General features: G+C 33.9%; 1 protein-coding gene across 2 annotated transcripts in view; it reads left to right on the forward strand.

Annotated features, from left to right (window-relative positions):
• The window catches only part of LOC118183476 (acetoacetyl-CoA synthetase-like), a 92551-nt gene that overhangs the window by 12346 nt on the left and 53539 nt on the right, over window positions 1-26666 (forward strand). For both annotated transcript variants that reach the window (XM_085825550.1, XM_085825549.1), the window contains exon 5: window positions 25917-26027. In XM_085825550.1, coding sequence (XP_085681676.1) covers window positions 25917-26027 — 111 coding nt within the window. The remainder of the gene's footprint in view (window positions 1-25916; window positions 26028-26666) is intronic.

The following is a 26666-nucleotide window of genomic DNA, read 5'->3' on the forward strand; positions in this document are numbered from 1 at the left end:
GTGCATGACGTCTCAGAGAAATCAATTGCCTAAATAAGATAGTAAGTATTCGCTTCGATGAAAATACACTTGCCGCATACTGGAATGGCAAGACGGATAAATATTTTACTGCCATTAATAAGCTATGTGATCAACGATACTTCAGAGAATAGAAGATCCAGACTGTCTGTCAGCTACAGCTTTCAGTGACGACACTGGGTAAAAACAGGTTTGTTGTATTAGACTTGCCTTGTTTTTGCCAAACTTTTGGCTGCTGAATTCAAAAATACCACAGTTTTTGTCTATCCTGCCAACTTTTAAAGTTACAGCATATCCCCTCTTTGTCTCAAAAGTCATAAAAATATGTATATAAAGTAAAATGTACACTGCTCAAAAAAAAAATGGGACAGTCCTATATCTCCCGATCTACTGGGCCGATTGACAAAATTCAATTTGCGTTCTGCATGTCTCGAAATCGCGATAGATTAGGATATATAATAGATTTATATATAGCACTAATCTAACATAGGTATTTTGACACAAAATCGGACTTTTTCTGAAGTAACATACCAATTTTTTTACATATTTCGATTCTACGACTCAAATTACGCCTAAATATGAAATTTTGTAAAATTTGGAACTAAATTTACTGAGAAATTCACAAATTTATGTTGGCACTTTTTTTGTCAGTTTGCGCCAAGAATACTTCACTTGGCGAACTTCTTAATATATGGCAACCTAGTTTCCTTTCCTGTGAGAGGAAAAAAAGTCACCATCGTTCTTTTTTTCCAAATAATATTCTTTATATTATATTTTTAATTATAACTTATTATTTTAAGTAATTGTTTCTTTTTCGAATTTCATTTTAATTATTAAAGTTGCACTTTTTTTTTTTCGGAATAACTGTTTTAAAAATTTCTATTTACCTATTCGAACTGCGTAAATAAAAGTGCAGCGTTTATTTTTTTTCAAATAGTTTTCTTTATATATATATTTCGTCATAGTTATTATTTTAGGTAATTTTTAAATTTTTATACTTTTATTTTAATTGTTTGTGTTGCATAGTCTCTTCAGATAATTGTTTTAAAATTTTATATTTACTCCTTCGAACTGACCATTTTAAATATATTTATTAATATCAATTTTCCAGAACTTGATTTTATTTATTTGAACTGCGTTTCTTTCGGAAGAATACTTTGTAACCCAGACTACGATGCGTTTGAAAACTGCATACTATATTAAAAGAGAAAATACAGTAAAGCACAGTTTTACACGCCTTTCAATGTTCCGTTCAGAAAAGATATATATAAATAAGAGAGATGTATAACCGACATTTTAACTTAAGATGACTTGCATACACTGCTTTAAACAGTTTTATCATTGTGCCCATTGCTTTACACAATTTTATCCTACATTTGGTTTCTTAAAATGTTATTCATATTTTAGTCAAATATTTTATTTTTGAAATCGCAAGATTCAAATATCATAAGAATGAAAAGTTTTAAATTAAAAAAATACAAAAACTAAATTTTACGAAAAAATTTATTTTTCTTCTCTTTTTCTTTAAGCATTCTGAAAGTATATTAAAAAGTATCCAACTTTTCGAAACATTTTGGTATTTCTGACAATCATTTTAAATAAAGTTATCGCCTTCCATTTCATAAAGGCCCACAAACGGCCGAGCGGTACAGTAGCGGAACACTGGTAGTTCACTCCGGGGTTCGAACCCCGGTAAACGGGCTGGTTGCATGGGCGTTTTCGTGGATTTTCTCATGTGTACCGCGTATGACAGCTGGTTTCATTTAGAAAGTTCTTCACGAAGTATTTCCTCAGAGCCTTTATCAGTCTTTAGAGGCTAAACATTTTGAAGGTATGAGATGAAAGGAAAGACTGGTTTCATCAAAAGGTTTTGGTTCATTTAATTATGACAAAGCACACTACGGCTGTCTGCCTAAAGGGAGGGAAGCCTTCGTGGAGGACTTTCTATGGGAAACTGGCCCACATACACGTTACACATGGAAAAAACCAAGAAAACGCCAATGCAGCCAGCCCGTTCACGGGATTCGAACCTCTGGCCGAACTACCAGTGTTCAGCGACTTTACCGCTCGGCCGCTGTTTCATCAAAAGGGGAGAAAAACATCTTTAGGTGACATCCACATACATCACTGGATAAACGCCTGAATCTTCAAATAATTCGACTGAGAAAATCATGGGATTCTCCATTTATGATACCATATGATGTTCTATAACGTAATTTACACAACCATATAGTTTAAATCCAGTCGCTCTTCACTTTAATCTGCAATGATATCGTTTTTGCCTTTTCTGTTAACACAAGCTCAATTGATGGTATTTGCTGGTGTACACGTCCAAGTGTTTTCTCTTTGAACACCTAAATTCTTTGAAGTATCCTGAAAGTATATTCGAAAGCGTCCAACTTTTTGAAACATCTTGGTATGTCTGACAGCCAAATTTCCCTGCAAATTTTTGCTTACTTTTCTCCCTAATTTTCTTCTTTCCTTCTACAGTTATTTTCAGTGCTCACACAAGAAAATTAAGATTTTTCGACTGCTAGACTTCCATAAATTTTGCATTCTTGTCAATTTTTTAAAATATCAATTATATGAATTGCGTTTCAGCTAAAGACAGCTTTTCATACGACTCAAATTACGCCTAAATATGAAATTTTGTAAAATTTGGAACTAAATTTACTGAGAAATTCACAAATTTATGTTGGCACTTTTTTTGTCAGTTTGCGCCAAGAATACTTCACTTGGCGAACTTCTTAATATATGGCAACCTAGTTTCCTTTCCTGTGAGAGGAAAAAAAGTCACCATCGTTCTTTTTTTCCAAATAATATTCTTTATATTATATTTTTAATTATAACTTATTATTTTAAGTAATTGTTTCTTTTTCGAATTTCATTTTAATTATTAAAGTTGCACTTTTTTTTTTTCGGAATAACTGTTTTAAAAATTTCTATTTACCTATTCGAACTGCGTAAATAAAAGTGCAGCGTTTATTTTTTTTCAAATAGTTTTCTTTATATATATATTTCGTCATAGTTATTATTTTAGGTAATTTTTAAATTTTTATACTTTTATTTTAATTGTTTGTGTTGCATAGTCTCTTCAGATAATTGTTTTAAAATTTTATATTTACTCCTTCGAACTGACCATTTTAAATATATTTATTAATATCAATTTTCCAGAACTTGATTTTATTTATTTGAACTGCGTTTCTTTCGGAAGAATACTTTGTAACCCAGACTACGATGCGTTTGAAAACTGCATACTATATTAAAAGAGAAAATACAGTAAAGCACAGTTTTACACGCCTTTCAATGTTCCGTTCAGAAAAGATATATATAAATAAGAGAGATGTATAACCGACATTTTAACTTAAGATGACTTGCATACACTGCTTTAAACAGTTTTATCATTGTGCCCATTGCTTTACACAATTTTATCCTACATTTGGTTTCTTAAAATGTTATTCATATTTTAGTCAAATATTTTATTTTTGAAATCGCAAGATTCAAATATCATAAGAATGAAAAGTTTTAAATTAAAAAAATACAAAAACTAAATTTTACGAAAAAATTTATTTTTCTTCTCTTTTTCTTTAAGCATTCTGAAAGTATATTAAAAAGTATCCAACTTTTCGAAACATTTTGGTATTTCTGACAATCATTTTAAATAAAGTTATCGCCTTCCATTTCATAAAGGCCCACAAACGGCCGAGCGGTACAGTAGCGGAACACTGGTAGTTCACTCCGGGGTTCGAACCCCGGTAAACGGGCTGGTTGCATGGGCGTTTTCGTGGATTTTCTCATGTGTACCGCGTATGACAGCTGGTTTCATTTAGAAAGTTCTTCACGAAGTATTTCCTCAGAGCCTTTATCAGTCTTTAGAGGCTAAACATTTTGAAGGTATGAGATGAAAGGAAAGACTGGTTTCATCAAAAGGTTTTGGTTCATTTAATTATGACAAAGCACACTACGGCTGTCTGCCTAAAGGGAGGGAAGCCTTCGTGGAGGACTTTCTATGGGAAACTGGCCCACATACACGTTACACATGGAAAAAACCAAGAAAACGCCAATGCAGCCAGCCCGTTCACGGGATTCGAACCTCTGGCCGAACTACCAGTGTTCAGCGACTTTACCGCTCGGCCGCTGTTTCATCAAAAGGGGAGAAAAACATCTTTAGGTGACATCCACATACATCACTGGATAAACGCCTGAATCTTCAAATAATTCGACTGAGAAAATCATGGGATTCTCCATTTATGATACCATATGATGTTCTATAACGTAATTTACACAACCATATAGTTTAAATCCAGTCGCTCTTCACTTTAATCTGCAATGATATCGTTTTTGCCTTTTCTGTTAACACAAGCTCAATTGATGGTATTTGCTGGTGTACACGTCCAAGTGTTTTCTCTTTGAACACCTAAATTCTTTGAAGTATCCTGAAAGTATATTCGAAAGCGTCCAACTTTTTGAAACATCTTGGTATGTCTGACAGCCAAATTTCCCTGCAAATTTTTGCTTACTTTTCTCCCTAATTTTCTTCTTTCCTTCTACAGTTATTTTCAGTGCTCACACAAGAAAATTAAGATTTTTCGACTGCTAGACTTCCATAAATTTTGCATTCTTGTCAATTTTTTAAAATATCAATTATATGAATTGCGTTTCAGCTAAAGACAGCTTTTCATACGACTCAAATTACGCCTAAATATGAAATTTTGTAAAATTTGGAACTAAATTTACTGAGAAATTCACAAATTTATGTTGGCACTTTTTTTGTCAGTTTGCGCCAAGAATACTTCACTTGGCGAACTTCTTAATATATGGCAACCTAGTTTCCTTTCCTGTGAGAGGAAAAAAAGTCACCATCGTTCTTTTTTTCCAAATAATATTCTTTATATTATATTTTTAATTATAACTTATTATTTTAAGTAATTGTTTCTTTTTCGAATTTCATTTTAATTATTAAAGTTGCACTTTTTTTTTTTCGGAATAACTGTTTTAAAAATTTCTATTTACCTATTCGAACTGCGTAAATAAAAGTGCAGCGTTTATTTTTTTTCAAATAGTTTTCTTTATATATATATTTCATCATAGTTATTATTTTAGGTAATTTTTAAATTTTTATACTTTTATTTTAATTGTTTGTGTTGCATAGTCTCTTCAGATAATTGTTTTAAAATTTTATATTTACTCCTTCGAACTGACCATTTTAAATATATTTATTAATATCAATTTTCCAGAACTTGATTTTATTTATTTGAACTGCGTTTCTTTCGGAAGAATACTTTGTAACCCAGACTACGATGCGTTTGAAAACTGCATACTATATTAAAAGAGAAAATACAGTAAAGCACAGTTTTACACGCCTTTCAATGTTCCGTTCAGAAAAGATATATATAAATAAGAGAGATGTATAACCGACATTTTAACTTAAGATGACTTGCATACACTGCTTTAAACAGTTTTATCATTGTGCCCATTGCTTTACACAATTTTATCCTACATTTGGTTTCTTAAAATGTTATTCATATTTTAGTCAAATATTTTATTTTTGAAATCGCAAGATTCAAATATCATAAGAATGAAAAGTTTTAAATTAAAAAAATACAAAAACTAAATTTTACGAAAAAATTTATTTTTCTTCTCTTTTTCTTTAAGCATTCTGAAAGTATATTAAAAAGTATCCAACTTTTCGAAACATTTTGGTATTTCTGACAATCATTTTAAATAAAGTTATCGCCTTCCATTTCATAAAGGCCCACAAACGGCCGAGCGGTAAAGTAGCGGAACACTGGTAGTTGACTCCGGGGTTCGAACCCCGGTAAACGGGCTGGTTGCATGGGCGTTTTCGTGGATTTTCTCATGTGTACCGCGTATGACAGCTGGTTTCATTTAGAAAGTTCTTCACGAAGTATTTCCTCAGAGCCTTTATCAGTCTTTAGAGGCTAAACATTTTGAAGGTATGAGATGAAAGGAAAGACTGGTTTCATCAAAAGGTTTTGGTTTATTTAATTATGACAAAGCACACTACGGCTGTCTGCCTAAAGGGAGGGATGCCTTCGTGGAGGACTTTCTATGGGAAACTGGCCCACATACACGTTACACATGGAAAAAACCAAGAAAACGCCAATGCAGCCAGCCCGTTCACGGGATTCGAACCTCTGGCCGAACTACCAGTGTTCAGCGACTTTACCGCTCGGCCGCTGTTTCATCAAAAGGGGAGAAAAACATCTTTAGGTGACATCCACATACATCACTGGATAAACGCCTGAATCTTCAAATAATTCGACTGAGAAAATCATGGGATTCTCCATTTATGATACCATATGATGTTCTATAACGTAATTTACACAACCATATAGTTTAAAACCAGTCGCTCTTCACTTTAATCTGCAATGATATCGTTTTTGCCTTTTCTGTTAACACAAGCTCAATTGATGGTATTTGCTGGTGTACACGTCCAAGTGTTTTCTCTTTGAACACCTAAATTCTTTGAAGTATCCTGAAAGTATATTCGAAAGCGTCCAACTTTTTGAAACATCTTGGTATGTCTGACAGCCAAATTTCCCTGCAAATTTTTGCTTACTTTTCTCCCTAATTTTCTTCTTTCCTTCTACAGTTATTTTCAGTGCTCACACAAGAAAATTAAGATTTTTCGACTGCTAGACTTCCATAAATTTTGCATTCTTGTCAATTTTTTAAAATATCAATTATATGAATTGCGTTTCAGCTAAAGACAGCTTTTCATACGACTCAAATTACGCCTAAATATGAAATTTTGTAAAATTTGGAACTAAATTTACTGAGAAATTCACAAATTTATGTTGGCACTTTTTTTGTCAGTTTGCGCCAAGAATACTTCACTTGGCGAACTTCTTAATATATGGCAACCTAGTTTCCTTTCCTGTGAGAGGAAAAAAAGTCACCATCGTTCTTTTTTTCCAAATAATATTCTTTATATTATATTTTTAATTATAACTTATTATTTTAAGTAATTGTTTCTTTTTCGAATTTCATTTTAATTATTAAAGTTGCACTTTTTTTTTTTCGGAATAACTGTTTTAAAAATTTCTATTTACCTATTCGAACTGCGTAAATAAAAGTGCAGCGTTTATTTTTTTTCAAATAGTTTTCTTTATATATATATTTCGTCATAGTTATTATTTTAGGTAATTTTTAAATTTTTATACTTTTATTTTAATTGTTTGTGTTGCATAGTCTCTTCAGATAATTGTTTTAAAATTTTATATTTACTCCTTCGAACTGACCATTTTAAATATATTTATTAATATCAATTTTCCAGAACTTGATTTTATTTATTTGAACTGCGTTTCTTTCGGAAGAATACTTTGTAACCCAGACTACGATGCGTTTGAAAACTGCATACTATATTAAAAGAGAAAATACAGTAAAGCACAGTTTTACACGCCTTTCAATGTTCCGTTCAGAAAAGATATATATAAATAAGAGAGATGTATAACCGACATTTTAACTTAAGATGACTTGCATACACTGCTTTAAACAGTTTTATCATTGTGCCCATTGCTTTACACAATTTTATCCTACATTTGGTTTCTTAAAATGTTATTCATATTTTAGTCAAATATTTTATTTTTGAAATCGCAAGATTCAAATATCATAAGAATGAAAAGTTTTAAATTAAAAAAATACAAAAACTAAATTTTACGAAAAAATTTATTTTTCTTCTCTTTTTCTTTAAGCATTCTGAAAGTATATTAAAAAGTATCCAACTTTTCGAAACATTTTGGTATTTCTGACAATCATTTTAAATAAAGTTATCGCCTTCCATTTCATAAAGGCCCACAAACGGCCGAGCGGTAAAGTAGCGGAACACTGGTAGTTGACTCCGGGGTTCGAACCCCGGTAAACGGGCTGGTTGCATGGGCGTTTTCGTGGATTTTCTCATGTGTACCGCGTATGACAGCTGGTTTCATTTAGAAAGTTCTTCACGAAGTATTTCCTCAGAGCCTTTATCAGTCTTTAGAGGCTAAACATTTTGAAGGTATGAGATGAAAGGAAAGACTGGTTTCATCAAAAGGTTTTGGTTTATTTAATTATGACAAAGCACACTACGGCTGTCTGCCTAAAGGGAGGGATGCCTTCGTGGAGGACTTTCTATGGGAAACTGGCCCACATACACGTTACACATGGAAAAAACCAAGAAAACGCCAATGCAGCCAGCCCGTTCACGGGATTCGAACCTCTGGCCGAACTACCAGTGTTCAGCGACTTTACCGCTCGGCCGCTGTTTCATCAAAAGGGGAGAAAAACATCTTTAGGTGACATCCACATACATCACTGGATAAACGCCTGAATCTTCAAATAATTCGACTGAGAAAATCATGGGATTCTCCATTTATGATACCATATGATGTTCTATAACGTAATTTACACAACCATATAGTTTAAAACCAGTCGCTCTTCACTTTAATCTGCAATGATATCGTTTTTGCCTTTTCTGTTAACACAAGCTCAATTGATGGTATTTGCTGGTGTACACGTCCAAGTGTTTTCTCTTTGAACACCTAAATTCTTTGAAGTATCCTGAAAGTATATTCGAAAGCGTCCAACTTTTTGAAACATCTTGGTATGTCTGACAGCCAAATTTCCCTGCAAATTTTTGCTTACTTTTCTCCCTAATTTTCTTCTTTCCTTCTACAGTTATTTTCAGTGCTCACACAAGAAAATTAAGATTTTTCGACTGCTAGACTTCCATAAATTTTGCATTCTTGTCAATTTTTTAAAATATCAATTATATGAATTGCGTTTCAGCTAAAGACAGCTTTTCATACGACTCAAATTACGCCTAAATATGAAATTTTGTAAAATTTGGAACTAAATTTACTGAGAAATTCACAAATTTATGTTGGCACTTTTTTTGTCAGTTTGCGCCAAGAATACTTCACTTGGCGAACTTCTTAATATATGGCAACCTAGTTTCCTTTCCTGTGAGAGGAAAAAAAGTCACCATCGTTCTTTTTTTCCAAATAATATTCTTTATATTATATTTTTAATTATAACTTATTATTTTAAGTAATTGTTTCTTTTTCGAATTTCATTTTAATTATTAAAGTTGCACTTTTTTTTTTTTCGGAATAACTGTTTTAAAAATTTCTATTTACCTATTCGAACTGCGTAAATAAAAGTGCAGCGTTTATTTTTTTTCAAATAGTTTTCTTTATATATATATTTCGTCATAGTTATTATTTTAGGTAATTTTTAAATTTTTATACTTTTATTTTAATTGTTTGTGTTGCATAGTCTCTTCAGATAATTGTTTTAAAATTTTATATTTACTCCTTCGAACTGAGCATTTTAAATATATTTATTAATATCAATTTTCCAGAATTTGATTTTATTTATTTGAACTGCGTTTCTTTCGGAAGAATACTTTGTAACCCAGACTACGATGCGTTTGAAAACTGCATACTATATTAAAAGAGAAAATACAGTAAAGCACAGTTTTACACGCCTTTCAATGTTCCGTTCAGAAAAGATATATATAAATAAGAGAGATGTATAACCGACATTTTAACTTAAGATGACTTGCATACACTGCTTTAAACAGTTTTATCATTGTGCCCATTGCTTTACACAATTTTATCCTACATTTGGTTTCTTAAAATGTTATTCATATTTTAGTCAAATATTTTATTTTTGAAATCGCAAGATTCAAATATCATAAGAATGAAAAGTTTTAAATTAAAAAAATACAAAAACTAAATTTTACGAAAAAATTTATTTTTCTTCTCTTTTTCTTTAAGCATTCTGAAAGTATATTAAAAAGTATCCAACTTTTCGAAACATTTTGGTATTTCTGACAATCATTTTAAATAAAGTTATCGCCTTCCATTTCATAAAGGCCCACAAACGGCCGAGCGGTAAAGTAGCGGAACACTGGTAGTTCACTGCGGGGTTCGAACCCCGGTAAACGGGCTGGTTGCATGGGCGTTTTCGTGGATTTTCTCATGTGTACCGCGTATGACAGCTGGTTTCATTTAGAAAGTTCTTCACGAAGTATTTCCTCAGAGCCTTTATCAGTCTTTAGAGGCTAAACATTTTGAAGGTATGAGATGAAAGGAAAGACTGGTTTCATCAAAAGGTTTTGGTTTATTTAATTATGACAAAGCACACTACGGCTGTCTGCCTAAAGGGAGGGATGCCTTCGTGGAGGACTTTCTATGGGAAACTGGCCCACATACACGTTACACATGGAAAAAACCAAGAAAACGTCAATGCAGCCAGCCCGTTCACGGGATTCGAACCTCTGGCCGAACTACCAGTGTTCAGTGACTTTACCGCTCGGCCGCTGTTTCATCAAAAGGGGAGAAAAACATCTTTAGGTGACATCCACATACATCACTGGATAAACGCCTGAATCTTCAAATAATTGGACTGAGAAAATCATGGGATTCTCCATTTATGATACCATATGATGTTCTATAACGTAATTTACACAACCATATAGTTTAAAACCAGTCGCTCTTCACTTTAATCTGCAATGATATCGTTTTTGCATTTTCTGTTAACACAAGCTCAATTGATGGTATTTGCTGGTGTACACGTCCAAGTGTTTTCTCTTTGAACACCTAAATTCTTTGAAGTATCCTGAAAGTATATTCGAAAGCGTCCAACTTTTTGAAACATCTTGGTATGTCTGACAGCCAAATTTCCCTGCAAATTTTTGCTTACTTTTCTCCCTAATTTTCTTCTTTCCTTCTACAGTTATTTTCAGTGCTCACACAAGAAAATTAAGATTTTTCGACTGCTAGACTTCCATAAATTTTGCATTCTTGTCAATTTTTTAAAATATCAATTATATGAATTGCGTTTCAGCTAAAGACAGCTTTTCATTTTCTAGTCATTTTAACTATAAATAAAGTTTAAAGCGAAGTCCAAAGGATAAATATTCTAATTAAAAGATTTTTCCTAAATGACAATGAAATTCTGTACCACCGAGTAACCCGATTCTTATATCGGCTGAAACAATCTAAATCATATTAAAGATCATGTTTTTTTATACAATCTATAAGAAAGAAAAATTAGCTTTTCGAGAGAAAAATTAGCTTCTTAAAACATTCTTTCTAAGAGGATTAATATAAAAGATTATATTTATATATATATATTTTTAAAGCTGGGACTTGAAACAAACTGCCAATCATTTACAGCTTTAAAATCTTTAATGTTTTAAAGCTTTCTTGTATGGTGGTTATAATTAAAGTTTCAATTTGAAATGGTCATAAAAGGAAAACTACCGGACCAAATGTTATCAAACTTGGGAATCGTGTAAAGGAGGTTATGGGAATTTATTTTCAGCGGAAAAAAAAAAGAGTTCAAAAACTCACCACCAGGGGAAAAATGGCGCTGTATACAATATTGTTAAATGAAATAAGACACGAAAACATCTGTTTAAAATGTGTTTAATATTTTCCGAAACGTGTTACAAAGCATGTTCAATGTAGCGTCCAGCATTTTCCGAAAGCAAGTTCAATTCTGTTACTGCATTCTCAACAACAGCTCTTAGCATATCAGGAGGAATGTTACGGACATGTCAGTGTATCATATTTTTCATTTTTTCCAAATTGTTTAGATTATCACCATAAACAGTGCTTTTGAGATAACCCCATAGCCAAAAGTCACAGAGGGTGAGGTCTGGTGGGAAGAGGGGAAGAGTCAGCTTATAAGACGTTCATTCCTGAAATGTTGCCTAAGTAACTGTGCGATACATGTGAGGTAGGGCCCAGCCCTGCATAAAAATCCTAGTATCTAAAATGCCACGTTAGTGCAGTCCGTGTATCACGAAACATTTTAACATTGACTCTAAGCGAGGTGCAATCACAGTGATCCAGCTGTCGACTTCTTTTCAGAGGAAAATGGTTCAGTTATGAAACGAGACGGTGTGGAATGACTGCTATGCAATCGAATGCAGTAGGAGAATGCAATGGAACTAGGTAGATAACATGAGGGATTTCTTTGTCATAAATCGATTAAAAGCGTGTAGGGTTTATATTTATTTTAACTAACATTTATTTTAAGTTTAAACTATCTTTCCTGTCAAGTCTTACTTTCCCTGGAACTGCCAATACCAGAGTATGTAAATTTTAGTAGAACGCGCAAGGATTCAAATTATCAGCGGAAGTATTCTGAGTTAAATAGAAAGGAAACGAGTTCAAGGTGTGCTGTTCTTACTTCACGAGCGCGGAGGTAGTTAGCCAGAAATTGAAGAACCCCGCGTTTCGGCCTGTGTGCTGGCCTGGAAGAATTGTTAATCGTTCAAGTGATCTTCAAGTTTGCTGAAATAGCAGCGGTATTGTAAAACGCGGTGAGGTTAGTTACTTTTTAGAGAGCCTCGTAGTTAGAGTCTTGTCTTTAGTTTCTTTTCAGGTTATTTTTTTTATTTGACCGCCGAGTTGGCGCAGTTTGTGAGCGTCAAGAGCACGCACTTGTAAATTATTACGTTGAATAAAAAGGGACTTAAACTCTTAACAAGACTCTGTCTTTTATCCAGTTTTCACAGTCATCTCTTGGTTGCGTGCAAGTTGGAGGCGCGCAACGCTACATTGGCGCCCGAACACTTATCGAACTGAAATGGCCGAAAATCGGATGGAAACCGCTGGACAACACCAAGAAATGACAAGCCAATTGGAAGGATTTGGATACCTGGTCCAGACTTTGAGAGCGTCAATCAAGCCAAACGTCAATTTCGACGGAAAAAATTCGGTGGTGATATTTCTAGAAGGCCTAGAAAATCACTTTCAGCTCTACCCTGTGCCTGAAAGACAAAAAGTTGTCATCGCCACATCCGCACTAAGAGGACAGGCCGCGCTATGGTGGAAAAATATAGGCAAATTTTTATTAGGGGAATTTGGAAGCCAGACATATACATTTGAAAATTTCAAAAAATCGTTAGTAAAGGCCTTCCCCATAGTGAAAGATCGAGCAAGGCTGGAAGCCGAACTAGGTAGTTTCTATCAACGGTATATAGAAGAATTGACGGACTTTATTCTACGAAAAATTAAGCCGACGGATATGCTGTATGGGAAGAAACCCGATGCGGAAATTATTGAAATAATCTTACCAAGATTGTTACCCGCTGTTCAAGACTACTTCGAAATTAGAAACCCAAGCACATTGCAGGAGCTCTTCGAATTGGCGGTGAAGTTTCAAAATCGCAGAAAAGCGGAAAAAGCTAGAAGGGCAACGTATTCTCAAAGTACCCGAATGAAATCTTCAAATGAGAAAACCAGAAATGGAAATCGCTCTTATGGGGGAAAGAGCTATCAAGCTAACTCATCGAACCTCGAAGGTCAAGGCCCGAAAAGAAAATTCGAAAATAAACATCCGCGTACCCAGAAGGCACAGATTGAAAGGAAAGCTTTAAACGAGTAGAGGGGCCTGTGAAAGGGAGGGTCCAGACCCCGGAAGTTTTCAAAAAACCCTCAAAAAGACATTTAAATACGGTCATATTAAAAAACTCACATCTACCAATTATACAAGTCCTGGTTGTGTACCAATAGAAGCCCTCATCGATACAGGAGCAGAAGGAAATTTTATGAGCGAAAATTTCTTCAAAAAGAATTTTTGTAGGGTACGATTATTTAAAACCAAAAATAGGGAAATTATAGCGGCGCAAGGAAAAACATGTCACTGCATTGGGAAATTATCATTAAACATACAGGTAAAAGAGGAAAGCCTCAAAGTATTAGTTTTTGTAGTGAAAAATCTGCAAAATTCTCTTATTTTAGGTATGGAGTTTTTAAGGGCCGCGAGGGCCAAATTGAATTTTCAAGACTGTTCCGTGGTACTGGAGATGGACCAGAGGGTGGTGGAACCTGTGGAGACACCGCAAGTGGACCTTAGCCATCTGAATGACCATGAAAGGCAAGCCATCCACCAAGTGGTGAGTAATTTTGCTAACTTGTTTTCAGAAAAACCGGGAAATTGTCAGATAGTTACGCATAAGATTCAAGTAACTGCCGAAAAACCTTGTAGGACTAAACCTTATTGGTACGACAAACAAAAAGACGTAATCATCGAAGAACATATTCAGGAGATATTAAAGAATAAAATAATAACGCCCATAAATAGTGAGTACGCGAGTCCAGTCGTACTATGTAGGAAAAAGAACGAGTTTCCTCCTTCGGATAAAAGGGCTTGGAGGTTTGCTATCGATTACAGAAAACTAAATAGTATTACTAAATTTCCAGTTTACCCTTTGCCGGTTATAGAGGAAATCATTAGACAGATCAAATCGACAAGATACATGTCTACTTTGGACTTAACGTCTGGCTACTATTAAATAGCTATGAGACCCGAAGACGTACATAAAACTGCGTTTATAACAAAATCGGGCACTTATGCATTTTTACGCATGCCCTTTGGGTTGTGTGGGGCCCCATCAACATTCCAAAGAGCTATGGACATTGTTCTAAAGCCTGTCCTAGGAAAATCAACTTTAATTGATCTAGATGATATAATTATAACGAGTAGTACGTTGGAACAACACATTAATGATCTAGAACAAGTTTTTAAATTATTAAAAGAGGCTGGTCTTACAATTAACGCCTCAAAATGCAAGTTCGCAACTAAAGAACTTAAATATCTCGGTTATAAAATTTCGCAAAAGGGTATAGAAACGCAAGATTCAAAAATAAAAGCCATCAAGAATTTTCCACCGCCCAGCACCGCCAGAAACTTTCTTCTTTCCTTGGGTAATGTTCTTACTATCGGTCTTTCATAAAAGATTTCGCTAATATTGTTGAACCACTCTTAGTAATCAAAAGAAAGAAAGGTAAATTTACGTGGATAGCGGAATCAAACGCAGCTTTTGAAAGATTAAAAGAAGCGCTCATCAATGCCCCTGTTTTAAAATTCCCGGAGGGGGACGAAAACCTGGAAATTGCAGCAGATGCGTCAGACTATGCGGTGGGTGCGGTTCTTATGCAAAATAGCCATCCTCTGGCATTTTTAATAAAACATTGAATCAGACACAAAAGAATTATACAGCTACAGAAAGAGAAACATTAGCCGTATTAATGGCTGTACACAAATTTCGAGTTTATTTCGGCAAAGCGCCAGTAACAGTCTTTTCGGATCATGCGGCTGTTGGTAGACTTTACTCGGGGAAAAACCTAACGCCCAGTTTAATAAGATGGGCTTTAAAACTCCAAGAATATAATATCAGAATAAAGTATAAACCGGGTAAGGAAAACAAGATAGCTGACGCACTTTCTCGTATAAAACTGGACGATGAAGGAAATGAACTTAAATGTGCTGTTCATTTAATGTAATTTAACTTCAAAAATTTTAGATTCTAGAGATACGATTATCACTGAACTGAAAGCTGATCCTGAATTTGGAAATATCTATGCGTATTTGAAAGACCCCGAAAGCTTTGAGCACACAGATATCGATGCGATAAGAAATAGAGCAGAAAACTATGAAATAATAGATAATTTATTATTTTATACGAAAACAACAAACGAAAATCTTGAGTATAAACCAGTCATCCCAGCCTCGCTTCGATTAAGCATTTTGAAGGAATTACACGACGCGAAAACAGCGGGCCATTTAGGGGTCAGAAAGACTTTAAAAAGGGTACGCGAGGCGGTATATTTCCCGCAATTATACAAAATAGTAACGGCGTATGTCAGGTCCTGCAATCAATGTCAGTTAATAAATGATATTAATTACAGCCCGGCCGGGTACTTAAATAGCATTCGCACTACATTTCCGAATGAAATTTTAGGCATAGATCTTCTTGGTCCCTTCCCCCAGAGCGAGTTAAATAAAAATCGTTTTCTTTTAGTAATAGTAGATCATTTTTCAAAATGGACAGAAATTGTTCCACTTAAACGCGCGTCAGCCAAAACAGTCGCAGATGCATTCTTACATAGATACATTTTAAAATACAGTGCACCGAGTCATTAGCGATAACGGAAAACAATTCATTAGTCACATATTTGGAAACATATGCAATGGACTTGGCATACGCCATATCAAAATGGTTCCGTATAGACCACAGGCAAACATAGCAGAAAGTGTGAATAAAAACATAGTAAAAATAATTCGCAGTTACGTGAGCACACATCACAAGCGCTGGGATGGCTACATAAATGAATTAGCTTATGCTTTAAGAACGGCAAATCACGATACTACGGGAAAAACCCCAGCAGAATTATTTTTAGGCAGAAAGTTAATTACGCCTTTAGATAAATTATTCTTTGTGCAACAAAGAGAGCAAGAGAAAGATGTGCAAAAACTGATTGATCAGGCGCTTAAAAGCTCGGATACGGCAAGAAATAAGCAAAAAGTGTATTACGATAGAAAACGCCGTGAAGCAGATTTTAAAGTCGGGGATAAAGTATTGAAGCGGAAATTTTTTTTATCAAGTGCCCCAGACAATTTTACGGCAAAGCTAGCTCCAAAATTTGAAGGCCCCTATGTAATTCAGGAAATCAAAGGTGTCGTATTATATCTTAAGAACGAGAGAGGGGAGGTCTGTAAAGCAAGTCCCGACCAGGTGAAGAAATACTATAATCCAAATGATTTTGAAATCCTTAAAAGTTTCTTGCAGGACTCAAGTCTAAACGAAGTAGAAGGTCCAGAGATAACAACAACTGTTCCACCACCCAAGAAGCAGAGAACGGAAGAGAGACCTAGTACTTCTACAACCCGGACAACGGTACCAAAAAGAAAAAAAGAAAAACTTTCAAACTCCAGCATTTAAGAAAAACAAGAATTCAGAGGCACCGCGTAAAGAAACCGTGGTAAAGAGCAAAACACCATCTACAAGGGATCGCAGGAGAAATTATACATCAAGGAGAACGCGCCCAGGGCCAGAGAGTCAGGTGCCAGCAAGGCCGCCGTTCTGGAAACTGAAACGGCAACAGGAGGAACAAAAATACCAGGAACAGAAGAAATTCAAGAAGGACTCCAGACCGGAGGACATCAAGACCAGCCGTCCCATGGAAAAACGGAAACGACAACAGCCCGACGATTACTCCGCCAAGAGGCCAGCATGCAGAGGACGCAAAAGAAAACTAATGTGGACGACACTCTGAGGTCAGTAAGGAGAAGATTGACGTCCATGAAACCTATAACTTGGGAACAATATTGCCACAAAAGAATGACGGAGTTTCAAGCATCAAAAACTCAAAGATAAGTTAAAATCTTCTATAAAATTTTTTTCTCTTTGGTTCCGAAATTTTATGCATAAGTACAAAGTTCTATGTTTGACGAAAGTCAATATGTCTCGGTTGAGACTTAGTTTTGTTTTTACTTTATTTAGCTAAGGCAAAAGTATTATATTCTTTAAGTATAAAAGCTAAAAACAAGCATTTTCTGTTGGTCGAAAGACTAATTCTGTTATGTTAAAGCCAAAATTTGGCCGAAGATAAAAATAACTTCGTATTCTTGTATTAATAAGAATTTTAGTTTCAGTGCCGCCAGCTTGGCGAAGAATGAGTAAAGTAAAAATTTATTTCTCTTATTCATTTTATGGTAAATTGTAAAAATCATATGTATTAAAATTTTGTAAATGTACATAAATACTTGAATGTAAAAGTAGAATTTAGTCTAGAAGCATAAAAATTTAGATGCTAAAAGTAAAATGCTCAAAAGGAATGAATTCAAAATTTAAGTATTAAACTGTAGATAAAGTCATGCTTTAGAGCGAAAGCCTGCATGTTTAAAGATGAATGAGGGGGAAGTTAGAATGAATGTGTTTTGTAGGGTTCTCCACCTACACTTGAATTTTTAAGAATGTTAAAGTAGCTCATTGAGTTGTAGAATGTCGAGTAAGGTGTGTCTATTTGGTCGTTGAATTCTAACAAATCATGGTGGTTAGGGGAAGTGTTGTAAGACTAAAACACGAATATTCCCGTTTGACACCACACATGGTGGAGAGCCAAGGTAAAGTTAAATTAATGCTTGAAAAATTGAATGAATGTGAATTAAGCAATAACTAAGGAAAACGAATCGTTTAAAAACAAAAATTTATTGTGTCAAGAAAGTGTACATTATAATGTATTTAGAAAGATACTGATACTTATTCCTTCCAGATGCTGGAAGGAAAAGACCAAGATTGATTGATGAAGTCCAGGAAAAGTTGCTGTAAGAAGAGAGAGTTATAAGTATACACAGAATTTTAGTATACAATTTGTTACATAAGATTTTTTTGTGTAAACGAGGTTCTCGAGAGTTAGTTCAGAATTATAGAAACTTACAACAGGTCGTTTGTAGGACCTGCTTCCAAGTTTTCCGAATTCTGGCAGCGGCAAATGTAGGGTATATATTTATTTTAACTAACATTTATTTTAAGTTTAAACTATCTTTCCTGTCAAGCCTTACTTTCCCCTGGAACTGCCAATGCCAGAGTATGTAACGTTTAGTAGAACGCGCAAGGATTCAAATTATCAGCGGAAGTATTCTGAGTTAAATAGAAAGGAAACGAGTTCAAGGTGTGCTGTTCTTACTTCACGAGCGCGGAGGTAGTTAGCCAGAAATTGAAGAACCCCGCGTTTCGGCCTGTGTGCTGGCCTGGAAGAATTGTTAATCGTTCAAGTGATCTTCAAGTTTGCTGAATTAGCAGCGGTATTGTAAAACACGGTGAGGTTAGTTACTTTTTAGAGAGCCTCGTAGTTAGAGTCTTGTCTTTAGTTTCTTTTCAGGTTATTATTTTTATTTGACCGCCGAGTTGGCGCAGTTTGTGAGCGTCAAGAGCACGCACTTGTAAATTATTACGTTGAATAAAAAGGGACTTAAACCCTTAACAAGACTCTGTCTTTTATCCAGTTTTCACAGTCATCTCTTGGTTGCGTGCAAGTTGGAGGCGCGCAACGCTACAAGCGTTTTGAATCTTCATGTTTTAGGGCCGAATTCAGGCTTCAAAAATTACAAATTAGCGATCTGTAAGAAAACGATTTCCAGATTGTACGCACTTGTGCGAGTGATTTGCGATCTCACACTTTCTAATCGCTAATTCGTGATTTTCACGGACGAATTTCTCACTTACACGGATGGCGCACTCGACTTTTATCGAATTTAACGCTTTTAAATGGTAATTTGCCTACTTCAAAGATTCTTAAGGGTATACAACATATTAAACCCGTGTAACAAAAGGTTAAGTTAGATTCCGACCCACATTTCGTTTAACAATATTGCATACAGCGCCATTTTCCCCCTGGTGGTGAGGTTTCGAACTTCCTTTTTTTCGCGGAAAATAAATTCCCATGGCCTCCTTTACATCATTACCAAGTTTGATAACATTTGATCTAGTAGTTTTCCTTTTATGACCGTTTCAATGTGGAACTTTAATTATAACCACTCTGTATATTATTAAATTTTAATTTGGAGCTATGCGTTATATGTATACCAAGCGTAAATGTTTCGCTTTTATGGAAAATAAAGAATCGAAGCAAATATACTTAGGATAATGGACCAAAACTGAAAAAATTTTCCCTCCCTCCGAAAATAAAATATTGAAACTTCAACCTTGAATTTATTGGGTTATCGAAATATTTAATTTGACTTATCTTCTAAGTCCTAGTTCCGACAACAATTCCGTCAAAAATTCCGAATTACTTAAGCTAAAGTAAAAGATTTAGTATATATTCACTGTATGTTAATAAAGTAATCAGAGTGTAATAAAAATAGATTATAGAATGTACGCTGATACAACTTTTTGTCTGACTGCACAACATGTAATGGAAGAGAAGGCTTGTAGAGATCTGTTTTTGACATGCCTCGAAAAGTAGATGTCATACTCCTTTTGTCTCTTCAATGTCAAAAAAACTTTCCTTTGAGAGGCAACTTTAGTTTTTAGGAAAGAAAAAAAATCACAAGAAGACAAATTTGAAGAACTTGCAGGACGATTGAGTACACATACTTATTTTCGGCACACAAGCGGTTCTCCGACTGGTTATTGAATAATGAAAAGATGCATTGCCGTGCAATACAAAGTACTTTGTTCTTGGGGGGGATACGTTTTCTGACTGAAAACGTAAGATTAAAAGTCATCTGCTTAATTCACAGCCATTTACAAGTCAACTACTCGGGCAATTGCAGAATCGTTTTGATCCTGAGCTTGTAAGACAAACCTAATATCGCTGGATTTAAACACTTCTTTAATCTTCCGAGAACGTTCCTTCTTTACCTCATATTCCAAGAATATTAACTGAATACAATTATTGCAAAATAAATTGAATATTCATTTGCACTACGACTTGGTAGTTTACTAACGAGTTAACAAAACTTAAAATCTCATTTCTATGTATAAGAATACAACAATATTTTAAATATTTACAAATAAAATATTAAATTGGAGATTTAATTGGAGCCTCACCAGTTGCCTAGCGTTTGAAGATTGTTAAATACTAATTGTTTGTTTCGAACCCAGGCTGCATGGTTGGTTTTCGTAGTTTTCTAGGTTCTCTTTACAAAGGTTCTCTATGAAAGCATCTTAATCAAATAGCTCCCATGTTCTTTCTATGTTCAAATAACCAACTAACCTAGTTTAATCGCGATTTCCAAGTGAAGTTACTAGCAAAAACCCGAATACTCATTAAAAATCATGTAACATGCCAATCGGGAGTAACATGAAAGATACGGCGCCAATAATTGAATTGCTGTTACGGTACGCTGTTTCTAAACTTAGATGGTCATTCCTTAATTAAACAGCCCACCAGCGGCCGAGCGGTAAAGACGCTGATCACTGGTAGTTCGGTCCGATGTTCGAATCCCGCGAACGGGCTGGTTGCATGAGCGTTTTCGTGGTTTTCCCGATGTGTAACGTGTATACGAGCCAGTTTACCTTAGAAAGTCCTCCACGAAGGCATCCCTCCCTTTAGGCAGATAGCCCTCGTGTGCTTTGCCATAATTAAATAATCCAATCCAATCTTTAATTAAATATAATTGATTTGTAACTTCTACTAGAACTGACGTTAAGAATTGAAGTGCAAATAAATAATATCGTGTGCAATCTTGATTAATATAAAATTAAAAATATTTGCACAGAAAAATATTTGCATTCAGACAGAAAGTTTTTTGAAATATTTGCAATTACTTTATAAGAAGGATTTATTAATAACCGTAATAATTATTTATTATATTACTGATGATTAGGATTCAGTTCTTGACAATTACATTCTAAATTAGAATTTTAAGAATTATTAGAATTTTAAATTAGAATAATGAAAATACGCTACGCACAAAAATACATTTTAGTATAAAAATGAGTTGCTTTTTATGTTTTAAAGCTTCTTGAATTCATTTAATAAACATCGTATCCTCGTTGTTAATTGAATTCAGAATGTTGGGTGTCGTTTATATAATTATTCTTACTTGTCCACAGAATCTGCTGACTTATCCAGCGATTAAGTAGCTGCAGATCATTTCTACATAACCATTGAACTTCTTTAATTCAGTCTCTAGAGGGTTGTATGTTTATATCATAATTTGACTTTTATAAAAATGATTATTCTAAATCTTATGTTTCTATAAAAATATACCGTGCTTTAAAAATATGGATGATAGTACCAGCCGCTCTTTCAGCCACTACAAAAGCATCAGTTTGTTTAGAAATAAATAGTGCAGTTAATGTCATAAAATTCAAATAAACATCAAACGAAAATTCTCAGTTTTAGACAATTCGATTTAAACGAAGTAAAGCAGCAGACGATAAAACGCCGAAGGTAAAAATTTACTCTTACAAAAATTTACTCTTATCAAAAAAAAAAAAAAAAAAAAAAAAAAAAAGAGAGAAATTTAAAAAATTATTAAAAAATTTATTTAAAAAATAGCTTTTCATATAGTATTAATAAATATTTATTACGCATCCTTGAGGGAAAAAATGTTATATAATTAATTCTTCGTAAAATTTTACTTGAAATTTAAGGTTAAAAATAGCTGTGGCAATACAGTGTAACAAAAATCCATAGACCACATTTGGCGTTATTATCGCTCAAAAAAAAAAAAATGATGTCAAATTTCAAAACGCGAAAATATGTAAATTTGTGTATATCTTAGAAAATTTTGAATAAAAAAGTCTAATTTTTTGCAGATGTGCTTAAAAATATACCTACTTTAAGATGATGGTAAAAATTTTATAGGTTATAATTCAAAATTTTTTTCGAAAAATTTATAAAAATTATTTAAAAATAGAAATTTAAAAAATAAAACACAAAAAATGGGTAAATTTTATTTGGAATGAACCTAAATTTTGAAATTTGAGAGAAAAAATCAAAAAAGTTTAATAATAAAAGAGATATAAATAAATATTTGCCAAATTCAATTAACATTGAGGAGCTAAAATTTTGAGAGCTAATATTTTAAAAACTACTCGTACGATTTTTACAAAACTTGGTATTCTGGCATACTTTAAGTCGTAGAATCGAAATATGTAAAAAAATTGGTATGTTATTTCAGAAAAAGTCCGATTTTGTGTCAAAATACCTATGTTAGAATAGTGCTATATATAAATCTAATATATATTCCAAGTCACGTTTTCGAGACATGAAGAACGCAATTTGAATTTCGTGAATCGCCCCAGTAGAACGGGAGATATAGCACTTTTCCTTTTTTTTTTTTTTTTTTTTTTTTTTTTTTTTTTTTTTTGAGCAGTGTACATAGTTACTACGAGTTAAATTTCGTTCATAAAAATAGTAACGATTTTTACCAAACGGTAAACATACATATTAAGGTAAATATTTTCGCTCATGGCTTTTTGTGGAGTGTTTAATCTGCGTACATTCTCACTTGATGCTCCAACAATAGTCAGCCACCATATCTGCATCCCATCTACCATGGTACCGTGCCTTCATGACCTTCAAATCTTGGTGGAATCGCACACCCTGTTCTTTATTGACTGCACCAAAAGCTTTCGGGGACTTATCAAGATACTATGTAAAAAATGCAATTTGATGCTCATTTTGCAGCAAGTCATTCTGAAACTCTTCAAAAGTTGCTGGACGATTTGGCTGTAATTTTTTGCTTGTGTATTTCCTAGAAAATCTTTTTCAAGTTCTGTCAATGTTCAAGTTCTGTTCAAGTTCTGTCATTGTTCCGATGAAATGTTCAAGGAGCTGCCGAATCTGTGGAACATCAAACATTCCGGCTTTTATCTTTCCAAATGGCAGGCTAGGAAATGCCGAAATGAGATATTTGAAACAGTCTCCTTCAAGGAGCATAGCATGGACAAATTGCTTCATGGAACCCAATTTTATATGCAGAGGTAGAAATAATACGTTTGTTCTGTCGACAAATGAGTGACGTACAATGTTTGGATCATCCGTTTTCAAGATAAAATGTTAGTGGCCAATTCGACATCCAATACTTTTAATGAGCTCGGATGTCCCACATGGACAAAAAACAGGGATACTTTGTGTATCCGCATTGATGGCCAAGGCGGAAGCAGACCATTTTTAGGTCAACACAGATGATCCATTGGTGCATGTGATACTGCAACAAATGCGTGACTCATTTTTCTTACATATTATTCTCATAAACGAATTGAATGGTATATTGAATAATAAATTTCCATTGAGATGGAGAACACACTCAATGGAAGTGTACACAAAGCTTCGCTTTGAGCTATCGATGAACAAGCGCCATTGAGATGAGTTACAAGCTGAAATTTTCAACTCTTTCATTAAACCATGAAAGTTATTGCAATATACAAATCCATCACCACTTCGAAGCTGTTCTTGTTGGTAACAGCTTTGAAGCCTATTTGGATAGTCCCAAATCTCGTGCCAAATCATTTAGCTCATGCTGGTGAAATTCCTTAAGAACAAAATAGTCTTCAGTTTCAAAATCTTCATCGTTAGGGTCAATTCGATATTCACCTGAATCGTATTCCTGTATTTCCAAAGATAGTATAATTTTTTGAAAACTGGCATTGGGATTTAAGATATGTGAGGCGCTCGGCATATAGCTGAAGGAAAATTAGGATACTCTATTTGACATTTGTTTTTCTTGTTATATCTTGACGTTTTCATTATAGAATATAACAGTCACTTGAGAAATTTCTGCGTTCTCTCGAAATCTTAAGTTTATCAAATGGAAATTTAAAATATGTTCCCATCATCCACATCCGTAAACCTTCGACACGTTGCTTGCACACTTTATAAGAACCCCATGATTTGTCTTGTTCACCAATTCTCACTTTGAAATAGGTAAGATAGGCTTGCCTGATAGATGTATGGATGTTTGTTTTTGATTAAGAATTGTAAAACTGCCACATATGCAACAAAATCAATTGGGGCTGTTAAAGCACTTCAGATGTGAACTAGAAGAGGCAGACATAAGGAAATTTTTCAGTTGATATATAAATAAAAAACTAAACGCTGCTAACCTTGTATACAAGCAAGAATTGGTACTCCACATCGGAATCACTTTATTATATCAGAGTGACACACAACATCTCACTACAGTATTACAGGATTAACTGAGCTAGTCTAGACAAGTATGCATCTGTGAAGGGTTCAATATGGCGTCATTCACCGGGCGCCAATCGGAGGGTTTCTGTCAGCCAATAGGAGAGCACTAGCACTTCCTATGATCCACGTTTGATTCCATGGAGAGTAGTCACGTGCACATAAGATATACAGAAAATATTTGATGTGGTAGAAGAAAACTAACCATAGTTTTGAAAGCAGCATGTATATTTAATTCTAAAGCAGCTCAAAAAGGAACTTAACAGAAATTGTATTACAAATTGTTCAATAGTGTAACTGCTTTCTATAGCAAAGGATTAAAAGAATAAAAATCACATCCAATCCTTATTATCGATCAATTTGTAGTACCAAGAAGGACGACATTTGTGAAACTTTAGCTCTCCATTTTCGTATTGTCATGTAATGATCAAAAGAAGGAAAAAGATCTCAAAGAAAGGAGGAGAAGCGACACGAAAGAAATTTTAGAAAACGGATACGAGATATGTCTGCAGACAGAGCAATATAGTGGTCTGGAAAGAGGTTTACATTGTACTGTTCACCACATATTTGTTGGTGAATTTTGAATATTCTGGCATACTGAGAATCCCTTGATCCACACACGCTATATAATACCACCGCAGCTAATTCTTTTTTTTAAGTTATTGAACAAAATATCTCGCTGAGGAGCACCTTTGATTATTGAAATGATATTTAAAAAGGAGATCAGTTAGTTATATTATCAGATCTAAATCTAATTTAACATTTATGGGAAACCTGCTTTTTTTCACCCTTTTTCATTTATAGTACACTCAAGATTTCTGAATGGCTTAAAAAAATAAAAAAGAGTGAGAGAGAAAAAGTGCGGGCCTCAAATGTGCTCTCAGTTAGGTGTCTTGTAATTTGACAGCTGCGACAAGAAGAGAGTGAAACAAACTTGAACTTAAATCAAGGATGAAAGTTTTCTGCATTAAGGTTTTGGGACATATGCCTGTTTACCTCCGTTAAACACCAGGCGTCCCCGTCCTCCGTCATCTGTCACCTGCATTAAGGTTTACTTTCAAAATTATGTTAAAAAAGTGTTGCCATATTTTCATCATCCGCGCGATTTTCGCAAAACCTGCGATTTAATTAGCAAATAATTTTCAAAATTTAAACGTCATTATTATCTTATTTTTTAGAATTATCTACTGTAAATTATGTACCGTAATTTCACTGAATTTAATTTAAAATTTTATGTTAACTTCATGCGCAAAAAACTAAATGCAACTTTGTATTCATGGAGGTGCCTAGTAAATTTGTAATATTTGTTGTATAAAACACTACTTTATTTTATTTTTAAACTATTCAGCATTGTGGTTTGCTAACTAGAATTATGCTTATTATGTTTTGCTAAATTAAACAAAGTCAAATATTATTTAAATTTTCTTTAATTTATTTTATTAATAGGTGAAGACAGAAATTTCGAAACAATTACTTACGCAGAAATGTACGAAGAAGCTAGGTTATATGCCGCAGCTCTTCGGAAGTTTGGATTGAAAAAAGGAGACGTTGTTGCTTGTATGTATAAGCTTTTTATAAATTATGATATAAGATTATTCCTTTACAAACAATATGAAAAATCCCTATTTTTATTTGTTTTTATAATTATCTTTCGTCGTGGTGATAACAAAACTTAGTTAAAGTGAAAATTAAATTTATTTACCTCAATTCGAAACGGAAGAACTACGAGCATTTCAAATTATTTAGAGAGTGTAAATATCACGTTTTGTGCCATACCTTAAAAATACTTTGTGAATGCTTTATATAAATCTATTTCACTCTCCATTCCTGCTAGGTAAAAGGGTTTTTCTTTAGAGAACTGTGCAAGGAAATTATCCCGTTTTTGCAATAAAGTAGGTAGAAATCAAAGTAAATTTAATAAAAGCCAAGTTGGTCATCAAACGTGCAGTTAATGGAAACTATCGTTATTCAGTCGTCTTTAGCAGTTTGTGAAACACCATTTTGTTTTAACGCTTTTTATAACCATTGTAAATAATGTCATAATTTGAAGAGAATAATATTTTAACTTCTTTGAATATGACAGCAAAAGAATGCTGTCAAATTATCAATGCAGGCATATGTTTTGAAAAACGACGCATTGGTGAGCAACTTAAGGTTGAATGAATGCATAAAAATTAAAATCTAATGTACCAATAA

This window comes from Stegodyphus dumicola, chromosome 10 (assembly GCF_044657685.1).
Source record: "Stegodyphus dumicola isolate Sdum_Otavi_A_Nest chromosome 10, ASM4465768v1".
NCBI lineage: Eukaryota > Metazoa > Arthropoda > Arachnida > Araneae > Eresidae > Stegodyphus > Stegodyphus dumicola.